Consider the following 23,283-nt stretch of genomic DNA (forward strand, 5'->3'; position numbering starts at 1 on the left):
TCTTAGCGCAGGGTCCTTGCACAGCACTTGCTCAATAGTTAGTTAGAGATAGATTGATAAATACTTATTAACATTGCCACTGTTGTCATTTCTTTTTGGCAGGAGTACTTGATGGCTGGAGCAGATATTATTGAAACAAATACTTTTAGCAGCACCAGAATTGCCCAGGCTGACTATGGCCTTGAACACTTGGTAAGAATTTTATGTACCTTCCTAGCTGAGAATCTTACCAAATTATGGCACTGTACTAATTGTATCTCTTCTGCTTTAGTATATGGCAACTCATTCATTTTCTTTCTTTTTTTTTTTTAAAGTTTATTGCTACATTAAATTTTTAAAAATTCTAATCTTTTTGATATCACTTTGATTTCCAAATGTATCTTTTATATCACTTTAATTTCCAAAAATATCTCCTTGTCTGCTACCCAGGAAACTGTTTAAAAATTTTTTTCATTAAATTTCTCTTTTTTTAATGAACAGAAATCTGCCTTATCTCCTTCCCACATTCCCCATCATGGAGAAAGAAAAAACAAAAACCCCATCACAAACATGGAGAGTCAAGCAAAACAAATTCTTGTATTGGCTATGTCCAAAAAGTATGTCTCCTCCTCTTCTGATCTTTCTTTTATTCTTTTTTTAAAAATTCTTTAATGCTTATTTATTTTTAGTTTTCAACATTCATTTCCACAAAAGTTTGAGTTCCAAATTTTCTCCGCATCTCTCCCCTCCCCCATCCCAAAACGCCTTGCATTCTGATTGCCCCTTCCACCAATGTGCCCTCCCTACTAATACCCCTCCTTTCCCTTATCTTCATCCTTTCTCGTGTCTTGTAGGGCAAGATAAATTTCTATACCCCATTACCTGTATTTCTTATTTCCCAGTTGTACACAAGAACACTTCTCAACATTTGTTCCTAAAATTTTGAGTTCCAGCTGCTCTTCCTTCCTCCCTCCCCACCCATCTCCACTGAGAAGGCAGGCAATTCAATAAAGGCTATATATGTGTAGTTTTGCAAATGACTTCCGTAATATTCATGTTGCATAAGAGTAACTATATTTCCCTCCATCCTATCCTGGCCCCCATTTCTTCTATTCTCTCTTTTGACCTTGTCCCTCCTCAAGAGTGTTTACTTCCAATTGCTCCCTCCTCCCATTTGCCCTCCTTTCCATCATCCCCCCCACTTTGCTTATCCCCTTCTCCCCTACTTTCCTGTAGTGTAAGATAGGTTTTCATACCAAATTGAGTGTGCATGTTATTCTTTCCTTGAGCCAAATGTGATGAGAGTAAGCTTCACTTTCGGGGCCTACACCCTTTCTTTTATCCTTTGTGCTACTTGGTTTCTGGTCGATATTGTACTCTATTACATTATTTTATAACATTAACTTTTTAATTATTGTCAAGTTGATTTATTTTACTCAGTTTTTCTGGTTGTTATTCTTGTTTGCAAGTCTATAGCCGTTGCCTTTTGGAATATTATATTCAAAATTTTTTGTTCCTTTATAATGGTGACTGCTAAATTGTGTGTGATCCTGGCTGTGACTTTTTGCTACTTGAATTCTTTTGTTTTTGGCTGTTTGTACTATTTTTCTTTGATTAGGAAGCTCTGGATTTAGACTAGCATGTTCCCGTAAGTTTTTATTTGGGGGTTTCTTTCAAAAGATAATAGGTAGATTCTTTTTATTTATACTTTGCCCACTAGTTCTAAGAAATCTGAGCAGTTTTCTGAGCAGATTTCTGAGCAGATTTCTTGAAATGAGAGGTTTAGGCTTTCTTTTTGGTTCAGGCTCTTGGGTAACCCAATGATTGTTAAGTTCTGTCCCTTCAGTCTCTTTTCCAGGTTAGTTATTTTTGCTATAAGATACCTTACTTTTTTTTTCTGTTTTTTTCTTTTGATTTTGTTTTAATATTTCTTCGAGTTTCATGGGTTTTTTAAAATTTTCTCTTTGGGCCTTTCTAGTTTTCAGGAAGTTTGTTGGTTGGTTAATGTTTTGTACCTTTTGTGACAAGCTGCTAATTTCCTTACCAATTCCTTTCTCCATAGCTCTCATTTCTTTTTCCATTTTTTTTACCCTAGCTTTCTCATTTTTACTGACATTTTAAAGCTCTTGCTTTATCTTCTAGGAATTCTACTTGAACCCTTGCCCAAGGTTCTTTGAGGCATTGTTTTTAGATGTTTTGGAATCATTGCCTTCTTTAGAGTTTTTATCTTGAGTGTCCCTGACATGATAATAGTTTTTATTGTGATAATCCTTTTTTTGTTTTGTTTGTTTTCTCATTCTTCCAGCCTTCTTCCTGATTTTTTATACTTGATGTAGGACTAGGCTCTGTGTACTTCTGGAGGGAATTTCTGGACTGGGCTTGCTTCTACTTTCTTAGGGTATTGACTGTTGCATTATTCTAGAATTTCAGGGACAGCTTGGGCTTTAGGTTCTCCTGAAGTGGTCTTATTCTAGGCCCTAGAACCAAGGGCATAGTCTAATTTCTACATTCCTGATCTGAGCTCTTCAGGTACTTGACACTGGATTCGTGTCTGAGCAATACATCTATGAACTTGTCCTGTTTGGAGTTCTAGTGAACACTTGTTAGATTCGGTTACTATTAGCACATTTGAGAGCTCTGCAGGTGCAGGATGACAAAACTTTCACTTATAGTTTGAGATTTCTTGTCCTGGTTATTTCCCTGTAGATATCAGACTGTGTTAGAGCCAGGAACTGGGACCCTGCTCTGTTTCTGGGGTTGCTTATTTCTGGACTGCTTGGTACACATTGTAGGGTCTAAGACTGTACTTCACTCTGGAAAGCCACTGTAGACCCAGATTGCCTTTTCAGTCAGCCCTGGAGTTATGACTGAGAACTAAGTAGTGAGCAACAGAGCTGCTAGGTCGCATTTATTCCTGAACCTTCTCCAAAGTGGACCCCTGTTGCTGGATTTGGAACCTTTTGTTGTCTGAGTTGGGGCTTCTTGCAACTGCTGCTAGTTAGACCCTGCCTCTAGTGTCTGCAGACCTCTGTCTGCCTGTGCCTACTGGGCTGGAAAAATGATTCCCTGTCATTTTTTTCCTTGAATTTCATGACCAGGACTCTGTCTGGGTGCATTTCTTTTAGATGTATTTGGAAGCAAAGGGGAGGTTAGGAGGAATCTGACCGTATTTTTTCTTGCTGCTCTTCCATCTTGTTTTGCCTCTCCTTAGTACCGTCCCTTGTAAAAAGAAGGTGGAAAAACAATTTAGCAAAACTAACCAGCACATCAAGTGAGCCTGACAATATATTTAGTATTCCACATGCATAGTCTTTTACCTCTGAATAGTGCAGAGGTAGGTACATTTTCTCTTTCTTCATGTTGAGACTTGACCATTATAATTCCACAATGCTCAGTGTCATGAGTTTTGTTTTTGTTTTTCCAATTTATATCATTATAGTCATTGTGTATATTGTTTTCTTAGTTTTGATTACTTAAGTTTACATCAGTTTATAGAATTCTTCTTATACTTCTCTGTATTCTTTTGTCCTCATCATTTGTTACATAGCGCAATAATATTCCATTCCATTCATATAATGGTTGGGCAAATGCTTTGTGTCCAGTTCTGTGTTACTTCAAAAAGTGATTTTTTTTTTAAAATAGTAGTCTCACTTACCAATAGCTCCATCTCCTCTTATTAGAACCCTTCTTTATAACAAAGAAGTATCTTTAAGCAAAACAAACTACATGTGTTCATGGCTTACAATGTATCCATTGTTCAAAATGCATAGTTTCTTACTTCTCTACTTAAAGGAAGAAGGTATGCTTCATCAGCACTTTGGAGTCGTAAAAGGTTGTTGCACGTTGCTAAGTTCTGATTTATTTTCAAGTCGTTTTCCTCTGTAATGTTGTGGTTGTGGGGTAAATTGTTCTCTTGGTTCTAATTACTTTGCTCTGTAGCCATTAATTTTCAGTGCGCTTTCTTTATGGGCAAGTGATAATAAGATGAAAGGGATGCTTATTATGTGGTAGGCACTGTGTGTGCTGGGTTTTTGTGAACTATCTTTAGTATCTGGAGGCTGATATGATTTCTTTTAAGCCACTTATTGCAGTTCTTTAGTTTTATAAGATGCTCTGGTGATAATGTGTGGTGCATCCCTTTGTGCTTTTCTCTTTTAGAAAGTTTGTGTTACCAGCTGAAGGCAGAGAAAGGAATGCTTTGGCATTTCATATTCCTGTCCTGGAACAGAAGTGTGTTAAAAGACCCCCATATGCATGCCTTGTTTATAGAGTTAAAACAAAATGCATGTTAAAAGCTGATTTTTCTGACATTCTATCTACTGAAAATCTCTGAAAAAGAAGCATTTGCTTGTACAGTGATAATTAATGCTTAAGATGATGACAGCGAGACATTCCTGAATTATCAAGCTCTTTGCAGTCATCACATGTTTAAATTATGTTCAGCATAGTTTTATTAAGTCCATTTTATAGTCCTGTAATTTTCCAAGAATTAGAATATCATTCGTATAGAATCTTAGCCTTAGGTTTTAGAGGTCAGGCAATTTAAACTGTACCTAAAATATGTTTGGTAGTTCAAATATCCCATGGACCAGGTCACAGAACGTTAGAACTAGAAGGAAGTTTAGACATTATGTAGTCTATTTCTCAACCTGACAGGAGAAACTGAGTCCCGGGGAAGTTAAGTGACTTGGCTCAAGTTTCATAATTAGTGAGTGGCAGAGCTGTGGTTAGAATTCAGGTCATCAGATTACAGCCCAGGTCTGTACATTTCCAACTGGTAGCCTAAATGTCAACTCTCTGTTAACCAGAATACTCCATTCCTTGACTGTGATAAATAAAGAGAAAACTTACAGCAGTTTAGACTAGTGAGTTCTTTTTTAAAAGAATGTTTCTTTATCAGCTAACTCACAGAATTACAAAATCTTTCAGAGTTGGAAGAGATCTCAGCAGTATAGCCAAGGCAGTGCTCCTGAAAGTTATCCTTATTACGTCATATTCAGCATCTGGTCATTCAACCTTTACTTAAAGACTTCCAATGAGGAAAAATCATTCAGTTCCAAAGTAACCCATTGCACTTTTGGATAACCTGCTTGTTGGAGAAATTTTTCCTTATATGAAGCCTAAATTTGCATTTCTGCAACTTCCATCCATTGTACCTATTTCTGCCCCATGTGGAAAATCAAATCATATCTAATTTCTCTTCTATATGATGCTTCTTCAATTAGTTGAACGCAGATGTCATGTCTCTTCCTGAAATGTCTTTTTTTTTTAAATTAGTAACTTTGGGAATGGTTCCAAATTGCTTTCCAGAATGGTTGTATTTATAGCTCACCAAATTAGAGGATCAGGGAAAGAAATAATACCTATTGCATTTATGGATAGGGGAAGAGTTAATGATCAAACAAAGGATAGCGAGGTTCTTAGAAGTTAAAGGACACTTTTGATTGCATAAATTGGAAAGATTTTGCATAAATAAAACTAATGAAATTAAAATTAGAAGGAAAACAGTTAACTGGAGAAAAAAATTCTTTCCTTATTCATAGGTATTTCCTTCCATGTTCCTCTGATTTTTTTATGACCTTTTGTTTGTAACTTTTTATATCTAAGTCATGTGTCTGTTTAGAACTTCTTTTTTTTTTTAGTTAGTCTAGGTTAAGTGACTTGCCCAAGGTCACCCAAGTAGTATTTGAGACTAGATTTGAACTCAGGTTTTCCTGATACCAGGCCCAATGCTGTGTAGACATTGTGCACCAAACTGTCCATAAAAACATAAGGACATTTTAATCACTTCTTGTGTAATTCTAAACTGCTTTCCAGACTGGTTGGACAAATTCATTGTTCCATCAATAATATGCTCATCTTTCCACAATTCTTCCAACATGGACTAGTCTCATCTTTTGTCATCTTTACCAGTTGTTTGGTTGCTGGGTAGAACTTAAGAGCTGTTTTGATTTATGTTTCTCTTATTAGTAAATTGGGATATTCTTTTATTAGTTACTAATGGTATGCAGTGCTTTCCAGAACAGTTTATTCATCAATCAAACATTTATTATGTACCTGCTATGTGCTGGTACTGTTTGGCAAAACAAAAAGAGGCAAAAGACGTTCCCTGCCCTCAAGGTGCTTATAGTCTAACGGGGGAGACAATGTGCAAACAAATATCTATAAAACAAACTGTGTACAAGATAAAAAGAAAATAATTAACAGAAGGAAGACACTAGAATTAGGAGGGGTTGAGGAAGGCTTCCCATAGAAGGTACTTTGACCCTTTTTTGGGGACAATGCTGTCTTATTTGGGAGTTGCAGTTAATATAGCATGTTGCTGTGATAATCCCTTCATTTGCCTTTTTTTCTTTTCTGTGGGGAAGAAATGCAGGGAAGAATAATTTTTGCCATTGTTTTAAAGGCTTATCAGCTGAACAGATGTTCTGCAGAAGTGGCTAAAAAGGTGGCGGATGATGTAACCTCCCAGACAGGTAAAGAACTCTTTCTCATTCCCCAGCCCTTCCCTGTTCCCAGGACCCTTTATCTTCCTTCTCCTTAACAGACTGTGAATTGGTTATCTTCTGTTCCTTTTCTCTTTCTGTGACACTTTGACCTGGTGTCTTATGATATGTTAACTCTATAATGAGGGCCTTGGCTTCCTTTTGTGTTTAGGACTGAGAGGTTTTTTTCCTCCGCTTTTCTGGAAGGGCATTATCAGACTGACAAAATGGCAGCTTCCCATTTAGATTATCATTAGGATGTTTTATTTGTCAGTTTTCTGATGTTCTCTCTCCTTGTCTCCCTCCTTCTCCTCCTGGTCTCCCTCTCCTTGAAGTGATTTGCTTGGCTGGATAAAGAGAGGCTATGATTTGGCAGTCCTTCATATTGTGTTGCTGGATGCCCTTGAAGTCTCTGCAGTGCATGTAGACAGACATGTGTAATCAGATGCTGCAGTGTTGGTACTCAGGAAGAGGTGCCTCCGAGCAAACCCCTGCCAGCCACCAATGCAGCTTGAAGTAGGGGTTCAGGGACTGGAAAAGAATGGAGAAAAAAATAAGCAGTGCCAGCTGGAGCCCCTGGATTTGTTAGATTGCTACCAAGAGAGCTTTTAAAGAAAGAATGTAAGGTATTTAATATGCATAGCATATTAATGAAAGCCAAGGAGTTTATAGGAACTGTTTCAGGAAGATAATTCTAAAGTTTGTGGTAACATATAGCAGATTGCCCCAATATACATAGGTCTTCAGAGTATTGATCCACCTGCCGGAGAGGGAAATAAGAGGATTTTTTTCCCTCCTTGTATGCATTGTGTAGTTCAGCTTTAGAAAAGATAAAGGCAACACAGGTTTGCGTGTGTGTGTGTGTGTGTGTGTGTGTGTGTGTGTGTGTGTGTGTGTTTTCTTCAAAATGTCAAAATCTGTGTTACATTCATCCAGTTTTTCTAGTTGTATTGTGACTCAGAGTCTGGAACCCCAGGTTAATGAATGGTTAAGATGAATAAAAAGTAATAAATTATGTGACACTTTTGACTTCTATTTAGAGAGAAATGAAATAAAATTCTTATGCTCTAAATATCCAAAAGCTGCCAGAGAAAATATTGCACACAGAAAAATTAAAGGATCCCTTCAAATTAAAGGATTATTCAAATGAAACTGAATCTGTTAAAGCCTTTTTCATTCATTGGTTCCTGATTTTCTAGTTTTGTAAATTTCAGAGATGACTTATTCAGAGATTATTATTAGATGTGCTCACCATTAGTTTGTAAACTCCTGGAGGGCTGGGACTGTCTTTTACCTCCTTCTATATTCTCTGTGCTTAACACAGTGTCTGGCACATAGTAGGTGCTTAGTAAGGATTGATTGATTGATTGAAGATGACTGGGAAGTATTTCAAGTATCTGGCACATACTAAGTGCTTAATAAATGTTGATTGATTTTTCTGAAAGTACTATTTTTATTATACTATGTTATAGAAATGCTTGTTTTATCCCATAAATTAAAAATAAAATAAATAAAAATTAAAAAAAAAGAAAATTCTATTTAGTTTACAGTCATCAAGGATTCTTTAAGATTATATGCTGACCAGAAAATATACCCCTACAGTGGTGGTGGCATTAGGGTTATTCTGACTTGGGTGAAGTCTTATTAACTTGTAGCCAGGCAATTATGATTCCGCAGAGTGATCGAACACCTTGAAAATTCACCTTTTTTTTTGTATGTTTTCAAAGGGATTAAGAGGTTTGTAGCAGGGTCTATTGGTCCCACCAATAAGACCCTCTCTGTGTCCCCTTCTGTGGAAAGACCGGAATACAGAAACATTAGTGAGTATTTTCTTTTCCTTTAGTTTGCTCTTTGGATTGTGCTGATGTTATGGTTGCCCCTCTTCGCTGGTTACAGAACCTTGCAAAGCACCCTAAAATGAGATTTATCTTCTTTCTCTTTTTGTACCCTTTTTCTTCTTATCCAGATTGTACCCCGAATGATAGATGTAACTGCATTCACCTTCTTAATTCCAAGAACATCTTTAGACCCATTTTCAAAAGAGTAGTATGTAATTCTTTTGTGTGTTCTTTGCCACCTTCTCCCTACCCCCATTAGTTTTAGTTTTCTCATCATCTAAGGCCGGTCTTAGGATCATAAATGCATCTTAGCCTGTTCGCTTGACTCATAATTTGTCTTTGTAATTTCATTCTCCCTTTGCCCTGAAGAGACTGACATTTTTACAGTTGTTATTACTAATGTACAGGGGAAAGCTAGGGGTGAACCTGCTTTTTGGGTGGTTGGAGTTAGTTACTTGTGTTCTTATGTCTTTTATGTGTTTAAATATTTGTATTGTTTGTCCCATTAAAGCTTAAGATTCTGTAGGGCAGGGACTATGCCTTTTGTTTGCTCTGTCAATCTAGGTACCATATATTATAAGACTTAATGCTTTTTAAAAGTACATTTTTGATGATGACTTTTTCTTTTAAGTCACCTTTTTTTCTCAAAGTATTACTCTTCTCTTTCTCTCTTCCAGAGAGTCATTCTTCATGATAAAGATTAAAACAGAGGGAGAAAAGACAGTTCAGTAAAATTAATCAATATATCAAAAAACTATGACATTATATGTAGTGTTCCACACCCATAGTCTTTAACATTTGCGGAGAAGTGAGAGTTGAAGTGCCTTTTCTTTTGGGCTTAAAATGTGTTAGGGCAGTTAGGTGGTGCAGTGGATAGATTGTTGAGCCTAAAGTCAGGAAGACTTCTTCTTGAATTCAAATCTGGCCTCAGACACTTACTAGCTGTGTGACCTTGGGCGAGTCACTTAACCCTTTTTGTCTCCTTTCCTTATCTGTAAAATGAGTTGGAGAAGGAAATGGCAAACCACTGCAGTATCTTTGCAAAGAAAACTCCAAATAGGGTCACGAAGAGTCATATACGACTGAAATAACTGAATAACAACAAAACTGTTAGCTAATATAGGCCCTATTAGGCCATTGTATAATTTTTAAGGGTAAATAAGAAACTGCACGTAAGGTCGGAGGGCCTGAGTATAGTCCCAGGTCTAATGATTATTAGCTTAAATTTGAGGCACAGATTGCAGTATTTCTAATGAGGACTCTTGAGTTTGAGAAATTTAAGGAGGAGGAGATTTGTTAAATTTGTCCTACTCATTTCAAGTTCTTTTTTGGCAAATGCCTCTCAAAATGAGTGACTCAGTAACCTAAAGTCCACATGAGGGAAGGGAAAAGGAAACCCACGAGCAAGAAGATAACATGTCAAAGTAGATTTGTTAAAGGATATTCTTTATAGCTCAGTGACAGGAGTGGGGTACTTTGGGAGTCCTACTCTACATACAAATGGAGCTTGTGTGGTGATATCTCCAGAGATATGGTTTTCCACCCTTCCCTTGTTATATAAGAAAGGTTTCATCTCTGATGCTTCTAAGATAGGTTTCCTCCTTTTTTTGGGAGGTTCCAGAATGGTGATTGGTAGAGCATAGTGTGTCCAATCTGTTACTCAGTACTTCCAGAGCTACACTTTTGGATCTTTGAGCACAATAATTGGTTTAAAGGATGATAATGATGAAATTTACCTTTATTTACCCAAGGTTAACTAAAAAGAGGGGCATGTGGAGATGTTGTTAAGTACAATAAGGCCATCTGAGACCACATGGACCCTTTACCTATGAAGATAATTGGGGGAAAAGAGAGACCACAGTTGGTTTTAGGAATGAAAGTAAAAGGGTGAGGAGTAATTAACATTTATAGGATACATGCCAATTGTCTGTCAGGTGCCTGGAAAATGTCCTTGGATTGTTCCCTGGTGGGAGGAGGAATCAAAAGCCTTTACAGAAGTGCTTAGGAGTTTTTCCTTTGGGATTCTATCTTTTTTTTTCTTTTTTTATTAATTTATTTGTTTTCAGTTTTCAATAGTCACTTCCATATGTTTTAAATTTTCTCCCCTTCCTTCCCCCCTCCCTCCCCAAAATGGCATGCAACTACATATACATTCTTATTAAATACATTTTCACATTAGTCGTGTTGCATTGAAGAGTTAGGGGAGAAACCATGAGAAAAACCCAACCAAAACAGAACATAACACAAGAGAAAACAGTCTGCTTCATTCTCTGTTCCAATTCTACAGTTCTTGCTCTGGATATGTATGGCATTTTGCATCAAGAGTCCTTTGGAAATGTTTTAGGTCCTTGCATTGCTGTGAAAGACTAAGTCTTTCAGAAACAGTCCTCGCACACTGTGGCTGTTACTGTGTATAATGTTTTCCTGGTTCTGCTCATTGCACTCAGCATTAGTTCATATAAGTCTTTTCAGGTTTTTCTGAAGTTTACCTGCATCATTTCTTATAGCACAATAATATTCCATTACATTCATGTACTACAACTTGTTCAGCCATTCCCCAGTTGATGGGCATTCCCTCAATTTCCAGTTCTTGACTACCACAAAAAAGAGCTGCTATAAATATTTTTGTACAGGTGGGTCCTTTTCCCACTTTTATGATCTCTTTGGGATACATCCCTAGAAGTGATATTGCTGGGTCAAAGTGTATGCACATTTTTTATAACCCTTTGGGCATAGTTCCAAATTGTTCTCCAGAATGGTTGGATCAGTTCACAGCTCCACCAGCAATGAATTAATGTTCTAACTCTCCCACTTCTCTAACATTTATCATCTTTCTGTTTTATCATGCTAGCCAATCTGATAGGAGTGATGTGATACCTTAGAGTTGCTTTGATTTGCATCTCTCTAATCAATAGTGATTTAAAGCATTTTTTTCCTGTGACTTTAGATATCTTTAATTTTTTTCCATCGAAAACTGCCTGTTCATATCCTTTGAACATTTATCAATTGGGGAATGACTTGTATTCTTGTAAATTTGACTCAGTTCTCTATATATTTTAGAAATGAGGCCTTTATTACAGATACTAGTTGTAAAAATTCTTTCCCAATTTTCTGTGCCCCTCCTAATCTTGGTTGCATTGACTTTGTTTGTGCAAAAACTTTTCTGGGATTCTACTTTCCAAATGTGAATTTTGAATCTATGAAGGGAGGGAAAATTAAATTTCCATGTACAAGATCCTCTTTCCCCCTCCCCTCCATCCTTGCTTGGGGTGCCATGGCCAAAAGCTGCCTTTTTCCTTTGAATTTACTGGCTAGATCTCTTGCTTAAAGACCAAGCCTTGAGCCCAGTTTGCTCTAGAGCTCATATATTGGACAACAAGTCCTTGCCCACCCAGCACAGAGTGATGTAAATACTAAAAAAGTAACTGTTGCTCTTTTACCCAGGAGCCCTGAGGGTCTTCCATTGCCATTTTGATTTTTTAAAAAAATTTTATTAAAAGGGACCATCCCTTGAGTAACTACTTAAAGGAGACTTGTTCTTTTGAATGGGTGTCTCTCATTCAAACTGAGAGTCTGATAAGACCTTAGCCTGAGATAACCAGGGTCCCACATTGTATCCTGGGCCATCTCCAGTCATCCTGATGAATATTGGGCCACTGGACCCAGATGACTTTGGAGGAGAAAGTGAGGCTGGTGACCTTACACAGCCCTCCCTCACTCAAATCAAAGTTAACTTCAAGTCATGTCATCATCTTGATGTCATGGTCCTCTTTGAGAACAAAGGACCAACGCAACAACAATAAGCCAGCATACCTCTGGTCTTACTTAGCCTTTCTCTTTTGACAGTTCAGTGATTTATGCATAGAGATGTCAGCCTGTGGGGATCTTAAGTCCAGCTTGAATCATTTCTCCAGATGATCAAAGGTAGTTCTTAAAAGTTGTAGGGAATTTGAAGAGACTGAAATTAGTGGTTTGAGGGACCATGCAAAAGTAGAGGATATAAAAGAACATTCTTATTCTTATTGTTTTTAAAGGAAAGTGAGACAGATAGTAAAGTGAAATATAGCAGTTTTGTTTTGTTTTGTTTTGTTTAAACAGGGCAGCAGATATGTACCTCTTCACATTTAGTTTTGTAGGTTAGATCTTGAGAATTTTCTTTGCAGTTTGGGGCTGAGTACTGGAGGAGGGGAGGTAGGAGATAGGGTCAGGACTTATTTCCCTAGCTCCTTTCTGTATTTATTATAATATCTCCATTTGGACATAGTGGCAGACTATAGCATCAACATGATATTCACACCACCTAAGGCAGCCATGAATATGCTGGCGCAGTTCTGAATCAGGAAATACAACTCACTCTCCACTTGAAAGACAGAACCAAAACATTTATTCAAACACCGGAAAGCCCAATCCATCATAGTAACAAAGAAATACACACACAGTAGCAGTGCACAGGGCAACCCCAGCCCCAAGCCTTCCCACAAACCAGCTCCTTAAGCAATCACAAAGTTCTCCCACTCAGGCTAGTTGCTGCCTTTCCCAGCTCTGAGTGCTCTCTGACTAACTTCCTCTCAGCTCTGCTCTAGCTCCACACCTTCCTGTTCCATGTGACGTGACTCAGGCTTCTGTGTAACTTAAGCAGGTCATATGGGCCTATTAATGGATGGGAAAGATCTTTCTGTTAAGAAGCAAAATTGTATTAACAGTAAGCAAAAATCGTTATCGCTATATAGACGCCTGTAAATCTCTGTTATGGGGAAGATTGAGGCTCGTGGATCTTTTGAACTCAGGTGTTCTAAGATTCTTTAGGGCTTAGCTGTTAGGGTATTTATTCTACATGTGGCACTGATATGGCGAGCCTGTGAGTAAGGGGACACTGGACTGCCTGAGAAAGGGCCGAGATGGCTCAGGTCAGAAATGGAGCAGATCAAAGCTCCTGTGCCTCTCACTTGTGGAATTGGGCCAGTAAGTGTGGCGGCTGTATTTCAGGTTGGGTAAGGTAGGGAGAACTCATCTCCAGAAAACCAACCAACCAATCAGACAAAGTAACAAACAAACAGAAAATACATCCAGACTAAGACTGAGATCACTAGGTAGCTCCTTCACTAAAAACTGAAATTCTGAGATGAAGGTACTTCGTACTTCCCAGAATGATGTGATATAGGAGATTGCCTGTTCCTAAGCCATCTTGGGAAAAAAATGTTATTGCAACAGGACTGGCTTAGGAAAAAGACTTGGAAGCCCCAGTCTGTGTTGTTAGTTAGTTGTTTCAGTTGTATCTGACTCTTCATGACCACATTTGGGGTTTTGTTGGCAAAGATACTGGAATGGCTTGCCATTTTCTTCTCCAGCTCATTTTACAGATGGGGAAACTGAGGCAAGCAGGGTTAAGTGACTTGCCCAGGGTCACATAGCTAGTAAGTGTCTGAGGCCAGATTGAACTCAGAAAGATGAGTCTTCCCAGCTCTAGGTCTGGTGCTCTGTCCATGGTGTCACTTAGGATGTGACCAATAGAATTCGTTCATCATTGATTTGTTTTAGTAAATACTTATCTTGTCAGACTGAAGAGCAAAGGGAGTATCTTTGGTTACAGCAAATAAGACAAAAGAAATGTTTGAACTCTTGAACCCCTACAGTTCCACTTGTTAATATTATTAATTTGCTCAAGTTTTCAAAGTGCTTTCTTTACAATAATCCTGTTAGGTAGAAGGAAACTGAGACTAAGAGGAGTTAAATAGTTTGTTTAAGTCACATGGTCAGGGTCAGATCCAAGATTCAAACCCAGTTCTTCTCAGTCCCAGTTTATTGTGGTTTCTGCTATATTAGACTCTTTCCAATTTTACAGGGAACTTCTAAGAAATCAGGCTCAGGTGTGTAGGGACTGAACATTTTAAGTTTGGTCTCAATACATCTTTATATAGGGAGTCTCCCTCCTTTATAACTATGATGACAAGGGATAAAACTTAACGTTTTTGTGATATTACTTGTTTTATGTTTCTCTATGGTATATACAACTTTCATTGCATGTAGCTGTTAAGTTTCAGGAGATACATCGACCAGTATTATCTATAAATCCATTTGGCAGACTTCTTTTGTACTTAAGCTTTACCTATGTACTTAGGTCTTAATTGATTTATTAAAAATCATCTCTTACATGAACCAGAAAATCTGTTTTATAGCCAGTAAGAGCATGTCTGAAATGCTAGTCATTCTCTCCTGCACATCTAAATGATTATGCAGGGGACCCTATATTTGTTTTCCTTTGTTTGCACAAGTGGATCACAAGTCTCTGCACCATTTCATATCTATGACTTCCAAAGAGTAGTAATGCCCTTGAACTCTGCAATTTAAATACATGATTCACCCGTGCTGAGGTAGACTAGATGTACAGGACTCCACGTGGTGGGTGTTCAGTAAATATTTGTTGACTGATGTACTTTGTATGGTTTCTGTTTTTCAGCCTTTGATGAGCTAGTTGAAGCTTACCAAGAACAGGCCAGAGGACTTCTAGATGGTGGAGTTGACATCTTATTGGTAGAAACTATTTTTGATACTGCTAATGCTAAGGTGAGTTTAGGGAGGACAATTTGGTGGCAAGAAGGATAAAGACTCTAACTATAGTGTGAGAAGGCACTCATACCCCTTACTGAGTTAAGCAGCATTCTTATTTTCATCCTTTATAAAATGTTTTTGTCATAAATATGTAATACAGACCGGAAAACAAATTTCTCTAAAACAATTTCTCCTTAAATTTTAGAGTATAAATGTAATGAAACATGGGTTGAATTAGTAGAAGGTGAACCCATCACATGGAAATCACAGATCTATCAAAATAATGTAGCTTTTTTTGTTCAATCCAAGTTTATCTTACTTTTTCTGAAAGAGATGAGTATTACTTTGTGGAAAGTCCTTTTTTTCTTTTTTCTTTTATTTGTAATTAGCTTCCTATCTTCTCATTGACCTGGTTATCATTTTAGTTGCTTTACATTCATTTCTTTTGGTCAAGGAGATCACTCTTAACAATAGATGTATTAGAGGATCACAGTACTTGAGGGAATGGTTTTATAAAGCACTCAGTCCTTTTGTAATGTGAATAATCATTTCTTGTTTGGTCAGCTTTGAAAGTTGACATTAATATATTATGTTTTCTTATAGCTCTCTTACCTTTTCAAAAAACCAGCTAATTATTTAAAATGATTTATTATAAACAATATTGAACTTTATTACCATCAATTAAACTTGCTTTGTAACTTTTTACACTTAAATAAATGAAATTTACCCATAAAGTGTCATAACAACTTTTCATTTTCTCCCTCTCCATCTCCTTCGATATTCTCTGGTCCATTCATTCTTATCCATTTTTCCTCTTATGCATTCATGCTTGAAAGGCATGTGGCGTAATGGATAGAGAGCTAACCTTGAGTTTTGGAGGATGGGTTCAAGGTCTGCCTCTGACACATGATAGCATTGTGCCCTTGGGCAAGGTGGTAAACTCAGTCTCCCAAAGAGCTCTCTCAAGACTATAAGATACAAATTAGGTGCCAGTTTATATTCATAGGGGAATTTTTTCATGGGGAGTTTCCTTAGCTGATGAAATCATGGATCCAGTCAGAAAATAGTCATAATTACATCCATAATTGTATGTGGATATGCATCCATATAATATGAAAATATTATATTAAAAAAATTAATTCTACAAAGATATTCACAAAAGTATTGTTTGTAACTTCAGATAACTGGAAGCAACTAAAATGTCCAATTACTGGACATAAACACCTTTTGGTACCTTAATATAATAGAGTTGTTAAGACAAATTAGAATAAAGATTTTGAGGAAATATTGAAAACCTTAGGAATTTATTTTTTAAAAAAGTTTTATTGATGTCTTTTTTAACTGATTTCATTTCCATACATATACCTCAGCTTTCTGCTTTGTCAGAGCATCCCTTTCAACCCTCCTACCCCCCTAAAAAACTAAGAAAGATGAATAAATATTTTTAAGTATCTGTGTGCCAGTCACTGTGGATTTGAAGACAAAAATGAAACTGATCTCTAGGGACTGAGTTTGACCTTGTGTATTGTGTGCACTCTGGGTAGACTGTGGATGTAGTATACGGTACAGCTTGTCTAGTCCCCCACCTCTCTTCTGAAGGGGAGGACAGCCATGGGATCCTAGGTTTGTAGGTGCTCTCTGGGCCAATCCCCTTTGCTCAAAGTCATACACCTAGTGATGAAGATAGGACTTGAACCCAAGTTTTCTGGACCAAATCCATGCTTCATTACCTGTTTTCTGGGACCAAGAATGGTCCTTAAAATTAGAATTTGGCTTCTCCTTAGTGTTTTCTTTTTTCATTATTGTAGTCATTATGTTTATTTTTCTTTTGTTTTTTCTTACTTAAATTGCATTATCTATTTATTGGAAGTTTTCCCATGATTCTTTGAATTTCTTATTTCCATTTTTTTTTTAAGTCTTTAGTATTCATTATATAGGTAGCAAGGTGGCTCAGTGGATAGAGTACTGGGCCTGGAATCAGGAAGGCCTGAGTTCAAATTCAGCCTCTGAAACTTCCTAGCTATGTGACTCTGGACACATTACTTGACCTCTGCTTTAATCTACTAGAGAAGGAAATGGCAAATCACTCTGCATCTTTGCCAAGAAAACACCATGGACAGCACAGTCAGATACAACCTGAACAACTGAACAACAACAATGACAAATTCTATTACGTTCATATCCCACAGTATGTTCAGTCATTTCCCAGTTGTGACCATGGCCTTTGTTTCTAGTTTTCTTTTTTATTACCACAAAAAATGCTGCTATTAATATTTGAAATTTTTTGCTTGCAGTAATAGAGTGGAAAGAGCCTTAGGTTAGGAGGATTCAGAAGACTTTTGGGTTCTAGTCCTGGTCACTTATTTTGAAACCTTGGACAAACAAATGTGACCCTCTGTTTCCTTGCCTATGAATATAGGAGGAAGTCATGTTCTTCCTGCCTACCTCACTGGGGTTATTATAAAGATCAAGTGATGAGATGCACTTCAAAGCCATGTGTTCTACAGATGTGATCACTGAGACATTTTATTCCATATTCTAACTTTGTATTGAATTGCATTGTAACGTATGCCAATCATAGTCCCTTTCCATGCAGACATATTTCCTAAATTCTGTGGAAATATAATTCATAAAATTTAGTCGCTGGAAGGGACCTTTGAAATCACCAGATTCAACATCTTACACAATACTGGAATCTTTTCTGTAATGTATTTGATAAGTAGTTCCCTAGACACTGCTTGAGTTCTTCTAGTGAAGGGGAGTTCACTAGTCATGAGACAGCTTGTGTTCTGTGGTTGAATACCTAAAAACATACCCAGAAGTGGGTCTCTCCAGATGTGGCCAGGCTGTGACTTCAGAATATGGCAGGAGTAGGTATTCCCTCCCTTGATCCAAATGCTGTGCTTCTGTTCATGCCTTCCGAGATCACAATAATTTTTTGAGTCTTGTGCCCTAGAAGCTGTGTGGTACTATGGAAAGGAATGCATGCTCTGGAGTCAGAATGTCTGGCTTCAAATCCCACCCTTTATTTTTACCACCCTGGTCACTCAGGGTAAGTTACTTAATTCCCTTACGCCTCAGTGTCTTCATCTGTAAAGTGACAGGGTTGGACTAGATTGCTTTTGGGATGGTCCCTTCCAGCTTGATATCTCTACTCCTATGTATTTATTCTATAGAATTACATAGAAAGCAGAATCATTAGTTTTTTAGATATGTTTGTGTGTATGTGTGTGAGATGTGTATTGGTGGGGGGAAAGGGAAGAGCTTTTTTTAGATTTTCAAGAGAAAACGATCTTTCTGGGGGTGAATTTCAGCCAGCGTTTATTTTGTTTTAATATCCAAAGTGCTCATGCTTGAGATGTTTGAAGTAAATTTGTAATGTGTAAAAGCTATGATTGTCAGTAATTACGTTGGTAGTCAGATTAGTTATGGTTTTCTGTATATCTCCCTGAGGACAGAGACCAATTGATACTCTACAAATCCCTATGCACCCAGTGCCATGCTGGGTATCAAGGGAGGCTTGATAAATATTGGTTCCCTGAATTTTTGATGAAATATTGTCACTCTTCCCCTTTCTGCCTTCTCCCTGAAACTGAGAGTGTACATTCTGTTGTGACATTACAATTCTTGCACTCAGTGTAACTGAACCCTAGCACTTTTGAATTTTCCCCGTGTACTTAGGACAGTGCCTTACATATAGCATGCATATAAAAAATGTTTATTGAACTGAACTGTATGTAAACAAGCTGCTTTCTGAAGGTAGCATCATGCAGCCCAGGAAAGAAAGGTTTATGGTTTCTTATGGACAGCAAGAGGGGATGGCATCCTGATTTCCCAGGTTTTTCTCAGTTTTACCTGGTTTTAGTAGGAAATGGGTAGAACACTGTTCTCCAAATATTCATTAGCTTCTTATGATTGGTCCATTTCTCATATGTGGATCATCTGCAAGTTAACTTTATATATGTTTTTAAGTTAGTATTTTATTTTCCCTCAATTACATTAAAAACACTTTTTAACATTCATTTTGAAAATTTTGAGTTTTGTATTCTTTCTCTCCTTCCCCACTCCCCTCAGTGAGAAGGCAAGCAACTTGATATTAATTATACATGTGTAGTTGTGCAAAACATATTTCCATATTAGTCATGTTGTAAAATTAAACATAAACAAAACAATGCCAAGAAAAATAAAGTGAAAAAGTATGCTTTCGTCTGTATTCAGAGTCCATCAGTTGTTTCTCTGGGAATGAATAGCATTTTTTAATGTTAAGTCCTTCACAGTTGTCTTGAATCATTGTATTGCTGAGAATAGCTGAGTCATTCACAGTTGATCAAGATGGTTAACTTCAAGTGTTACAGATGTCTTCCATCCCTGTCCTCAGAAGACTTGCAATCCATTACACATGGAAGTATAAAAAAAGAGCTGAGGCTTTTAGAATCAAAGGCTATGTTCTCTGCTACTGACTAGATTGACTTGACCTTGCAATGAATCTCAAAAATCTCTTGTGTTTTCTTATAGGCAGCTTTGTTTGCACTCCAGAGCCTCTTTGAGGATGAGTATGATCCCCGGCCTATCTTTGTAAGTTAAAAAGCTTATTTGTTTTCTCAGAAGATATATTTTGTTCTTCTCTTTGAATTGAGGGCAGGTATGGGGATGGAAAGACTTGGGCTCTCTTTCCTCTAGTCTGACAAATGGTGAATCTTTTGTCCCTAAAATAGTGAGGTATTGTGACACAACCTGGGGTGGAGAAAGAGGGGAAAAGTAGGGTCAAAATCTTTCTTTTATGGCATACTTTAAGGTTGTCCTTAGCCAGAGAAGTATTTCTTTGAGTTACAGGGATCTTATAATTTCATTGAAACAAATACAGAGAGTATGTTCATGACATGTTGTATTTGTAATTTTAAATTTTACTGTTTTTAAAAATCTAGGTATCAGGGACTATTGTGGATAAGAGCGGGCGAACTCTTTCTGGACAGACGGGAGAGGCATTTGTCATCAGCGTGACTCATGCAGAACCACTATGGTGAGAGAATAGTCTTTTTTTTACTCAATTTTTCTTGTTCAGAGGGAAGAGACTGTTATTCATCTTTGTTTTTATTCCTAGTACCTATCAAATGTCTTACATGTTTAGTGTATGTTTTAAGTTTTTATGGGTATCTTTTACATCATCATAGTTTCCTCAGTATCCTTCCCCCTCTCTTTCCCATAGATCCATCGCAGATAACAGATAGTTTGCACACTTGATTTTTATCGAATTGAAATGTATGTAAACTACTTTTTGAAGGTAGCATATTTAGGTGAGGGAAGAGAGCATTTCTTGCTGTTTTTTCTCCTGACACTACTACCTGGGACAGGCCCTTACTACCTCACACCTGGACTGTTGTAATATCCTGCTGATGGGTCTGCTTGCCTCAGATTTTTTTCCTATTCTAATCTGTCCTTCATTCAGCCACCAAAATGATTTTCCTAAAGCACAAGTCCATCCATGACCCCTCTCCCTTCCCTCTTAATAAACTCCAGTGACTTCTTGTTAAATTAAATATAAAAATCCTCTTTTTGATCAAAACCCTTCATCTCCTAGCCACCTCCTGCCTTTCCAGTCTGCTTACATTTTACTCCCCACCATGTACTCTTTGATCCAATGACACTGACCTCCTAACTTTTCCATAAACAAGACATCGCCCCATCTCTGTGCTCCTGCCATTTTCTCTGGCTGTTGCCCATGCCTGGAATGCTCTCCCTCTTCTGGCTTCCTTTAAGTTCCAACTGAAATTCCATCTCCAAGAAGAAGCCTTTTCCAACTAACTCCTCTTAAAATTTTAGTGCCTTCCTTCTCTTAATTCAATATCTGATATATAGCTTGTTTTCGTACGCTTGTTTGTTGTCTCCTCCATTAAATTGTGAGCACCTTGTGGACCAGGACTGTCTTTTACTTTTCTTTGTATCCTCTTTGCTTAGCACAGTGCCTAGAACATAGCAGATCCTTCATAAATATTTACTGATTAACTGACTGGTCAGCAAAAGGGGATCACATCCCTATTTTCCAGATAACTAAGTGAGTTCAGTAGATAGAAGGATGTATTTGGAGTCAGGATGACCTGAGTTAAAGTCCTGTCTCAGACACTGTGTGAGTAAGTAAAGGGTCACTTACTGATACTCTTTCTTTCTTTCTTTCTTTCTTTCTTTCTTTCTTTCTTTCTTTCTTTCTTTCTTTCTTTCTTTCTCTCCTTCCTTCCTTCCTTCCTTCCTTCCTTCCTTCCTTCCTTCCTTCCTTCCTTCCTTCCTTCCTCCCTCCCTCCCTCCCTCCCTCCCTCCCTTCCTTCCTTCCTTCCTTCCTTCCTTCCTTCCTTCTTTCTTTCTTTCTTTCTTTAACTTTTAACATTCATTTTAACAAAATTTTGGGTTCCAAATTTTCTCCCCTTTTGTCCCCTCCCCCACCCCAAAACACTGAGCATTCTAATTGCCCCTATCACCAATCTGCTCTCTCTTCTATCATCCCTCTCTGTCCTTGTCTCCATCTTCTCTTTTGTCCTGTAGGGCCGGATAACTTTCTATACCCCTTTACCTATATTTCTTATTTCCTAGTGGCAAGAACAGTACTCGACAGTTGTTCCTAAAACTTTGAGTTCCAACTTCTTTACCTCCCTCCCTCTCCACCCCTTCCCTTTGGAAGGCAAGCAGTTCAATATAGGCCAAATCTGTGTAGTTTTGCAAATGACTTCCATAATAGTTGTGTTGTATAGGACTAACTATATTTCCCTCCATCCTATCCTGTCCCCCATTACTTCTATTCTCTTTTGATCCTATCCCTCCCCATGAGTGTCGACCTCAAATTGCACTCTCCTCCCCATGCCCTCCCTTTCATCACCCCCCCCCACCCTGCCTTATCCCCTTATCCCCCACTTTCCTGTATTGTAAGATAGGTTTTCATACCAAAATGAGTGTGCATTTTATTTCTTCCTTTAGTGGAATGTGATGAGAGTAATCTTCATGTTTTTCTCTCACCTCCCCTCTTTATCCCTCCACTAATAAGTCTTTTGCTTGCCTCTTTTATAAGAGATAATTTGCGCCATTCCATTTCTCCCTTTCTCTTCCCAATATATTTCTCTCTCACTGCTTGATTTCATTTTTTTAAGATATGATCCCATCCTCTTCAAATCATTCTGTGCACTCTGTCTCTATGTGTGTGTGCGTGTGTATGTGTGTGTGTGTAATCCCACCCAGTACCCAGATACTGAAAAGTTTCAAGAGTTACAAATATTGTCTTTCCATGTAGGAATGTAAACAGTTCAACTTTAGTAAGTCCCTTATGACTTCTCTTTGCTGTTTACCTTTTCATGCTTCTCTTCATTCTTGTGTTTGAAAGTCAAATTTTCTTTTCAGCTCTGGTCTTTTCATCAAGAATGCTTGAAAGTCCTCAATTTCATTGAAAGACCAATTTTTCCCCTGAAGTATTATACTCAGTTTTGCTGGGTAGGTGATTCTTGGTTTTAGTCCTAGTTCCTTTGACTTCTGGAATATCCTATTCCATGCCCTTCGATCCCTTAATGTAGAGGCTGCTAGATCTTGTGTTATCCTGATTGTATTTCCACAATACTTGAATTGTTTCTTTCTAGCTGCTTGCAATATTTTCTTCTTGACCTGGGAACTCTGGAATTTGGCCACAATGTTCCTAGGAGTTTCTCTTTTTGGATCTCTTTCATGCGGTGTTCTGTGGATTCCTTGAATATTTATTTTGCCCTCTGGTTCTAGAATCTCAGGGCAGTTTTCCTTGATAATTTCATGAAAGATAATGTCTAGACTCTTTTTTTGATCATGGCTTTCAGGTAGTCCCATAATTTTTAAATTGTCTCTCCTGGATCTGTTTTCCAGGTCAGTTGTTTTTCCAATGAGATATTTCATACTATCTTCCATTTTTTCATTCTTTTGGTTTTGTTTTGTGATTTCTTGGTTTCTCATAAAGTCATTGGCTTCCATCTGTTCCATTCTAATTTTGAAAGAACTATTTTCTTCAGTGAGCTTTTGAATCTCCTTTTCCATTTGGCTAATTCTGTTTTTGAAAGCATTCTTCTCCTCATTGGCTTTTTGAACCTCTTTTGCCAATTGAGTTAGCCTATTTTTCAAGGTGTTATTTTCTTCAGAATTTTTTTGGGTCTCCTTTAACAGGGTGCTGACTTGCTGTTCATGCTTCGCTTGCATGTCTCTCATTGCTCTTCCCAGCTTTTCCTCCATCTCTCTAACTTGATTTTCAAAATCCTTTTTGAGCTCTTCTGTGGCCTGAGCCCATTGAGTGGGCTGGGATACAGAAGCCTTGACTTCTGTGTCTTTCCCTGATAGTAGGCATTGTTCTTCCTCATCAGAAAGGAAGGGAGGAAATGCCTGTTCACCAAGAAAGTAACCTTCTATAGTCTTATTTCTTTTCCCTTTTCTGGGCA

The 23,283-nt window shown here is 37.7% G+C and overlaps 1 protein-coding gene across 3 annotated transcripts in view; it reads left to right on the plus strand.

The window, feature by feature from the left end:
- Positions 1 to 23,283, plus strand: part of MTR (5-methyltetrahydrofolate-homocysteine methyltransferase) — a 132,421-nt gene that overhangs the window by 14,063 nt on the left and 95,075 nt on the right. For 2 of the 3 annotated variants that reach the window (XM_072647559.1, XM_072647560.1), the window contains exons 4-9: positions 103 to 192; positions 6,386 to 6,455; positions 8,192 to 8,284; positions 14,760 to 14,866; positions 19,367 to 19,426; positions 19,777 to 19,871. In XM_072647559.1, the coding sequence (XP_072503660.1) occupies positions 103 to 192; positions 6,386 to 6,455; positions 8,192 to 8,284; positions 14,760 to 14,866; positions 19,367 to 19,426; positions 19,777 to 19,871 (515 nt within the window). The remainder of the gene's footprint in view (positions 1 to 102; positions 193 to 6,385; positions 6,456 to 8,191; positions 8,285 to 14,759; positions 14,867 to 19,366; positions 19,427 to 19,776; positions 19,872 to 23,283) is intronic. The other variant, XM_072647561.1, reaches the window with a different exon arrangement.

Source organism: Notamacropus eugenii, chromosome 2 (assembly GCF_028372415.1).
Source record: "Notamacropus eugenii isolate mMacEug1 chromosome 2, mMacEug1.pri_v2, whole genome shotgun sequence".
Classification (NCBI taxonomy): domain Eukaryota; kingdom Metazoa; phylum Chordata; class Mammalia; order Diprotodontia; family Macropodidae; genus Notamacropus; species Notamacropus eugenii.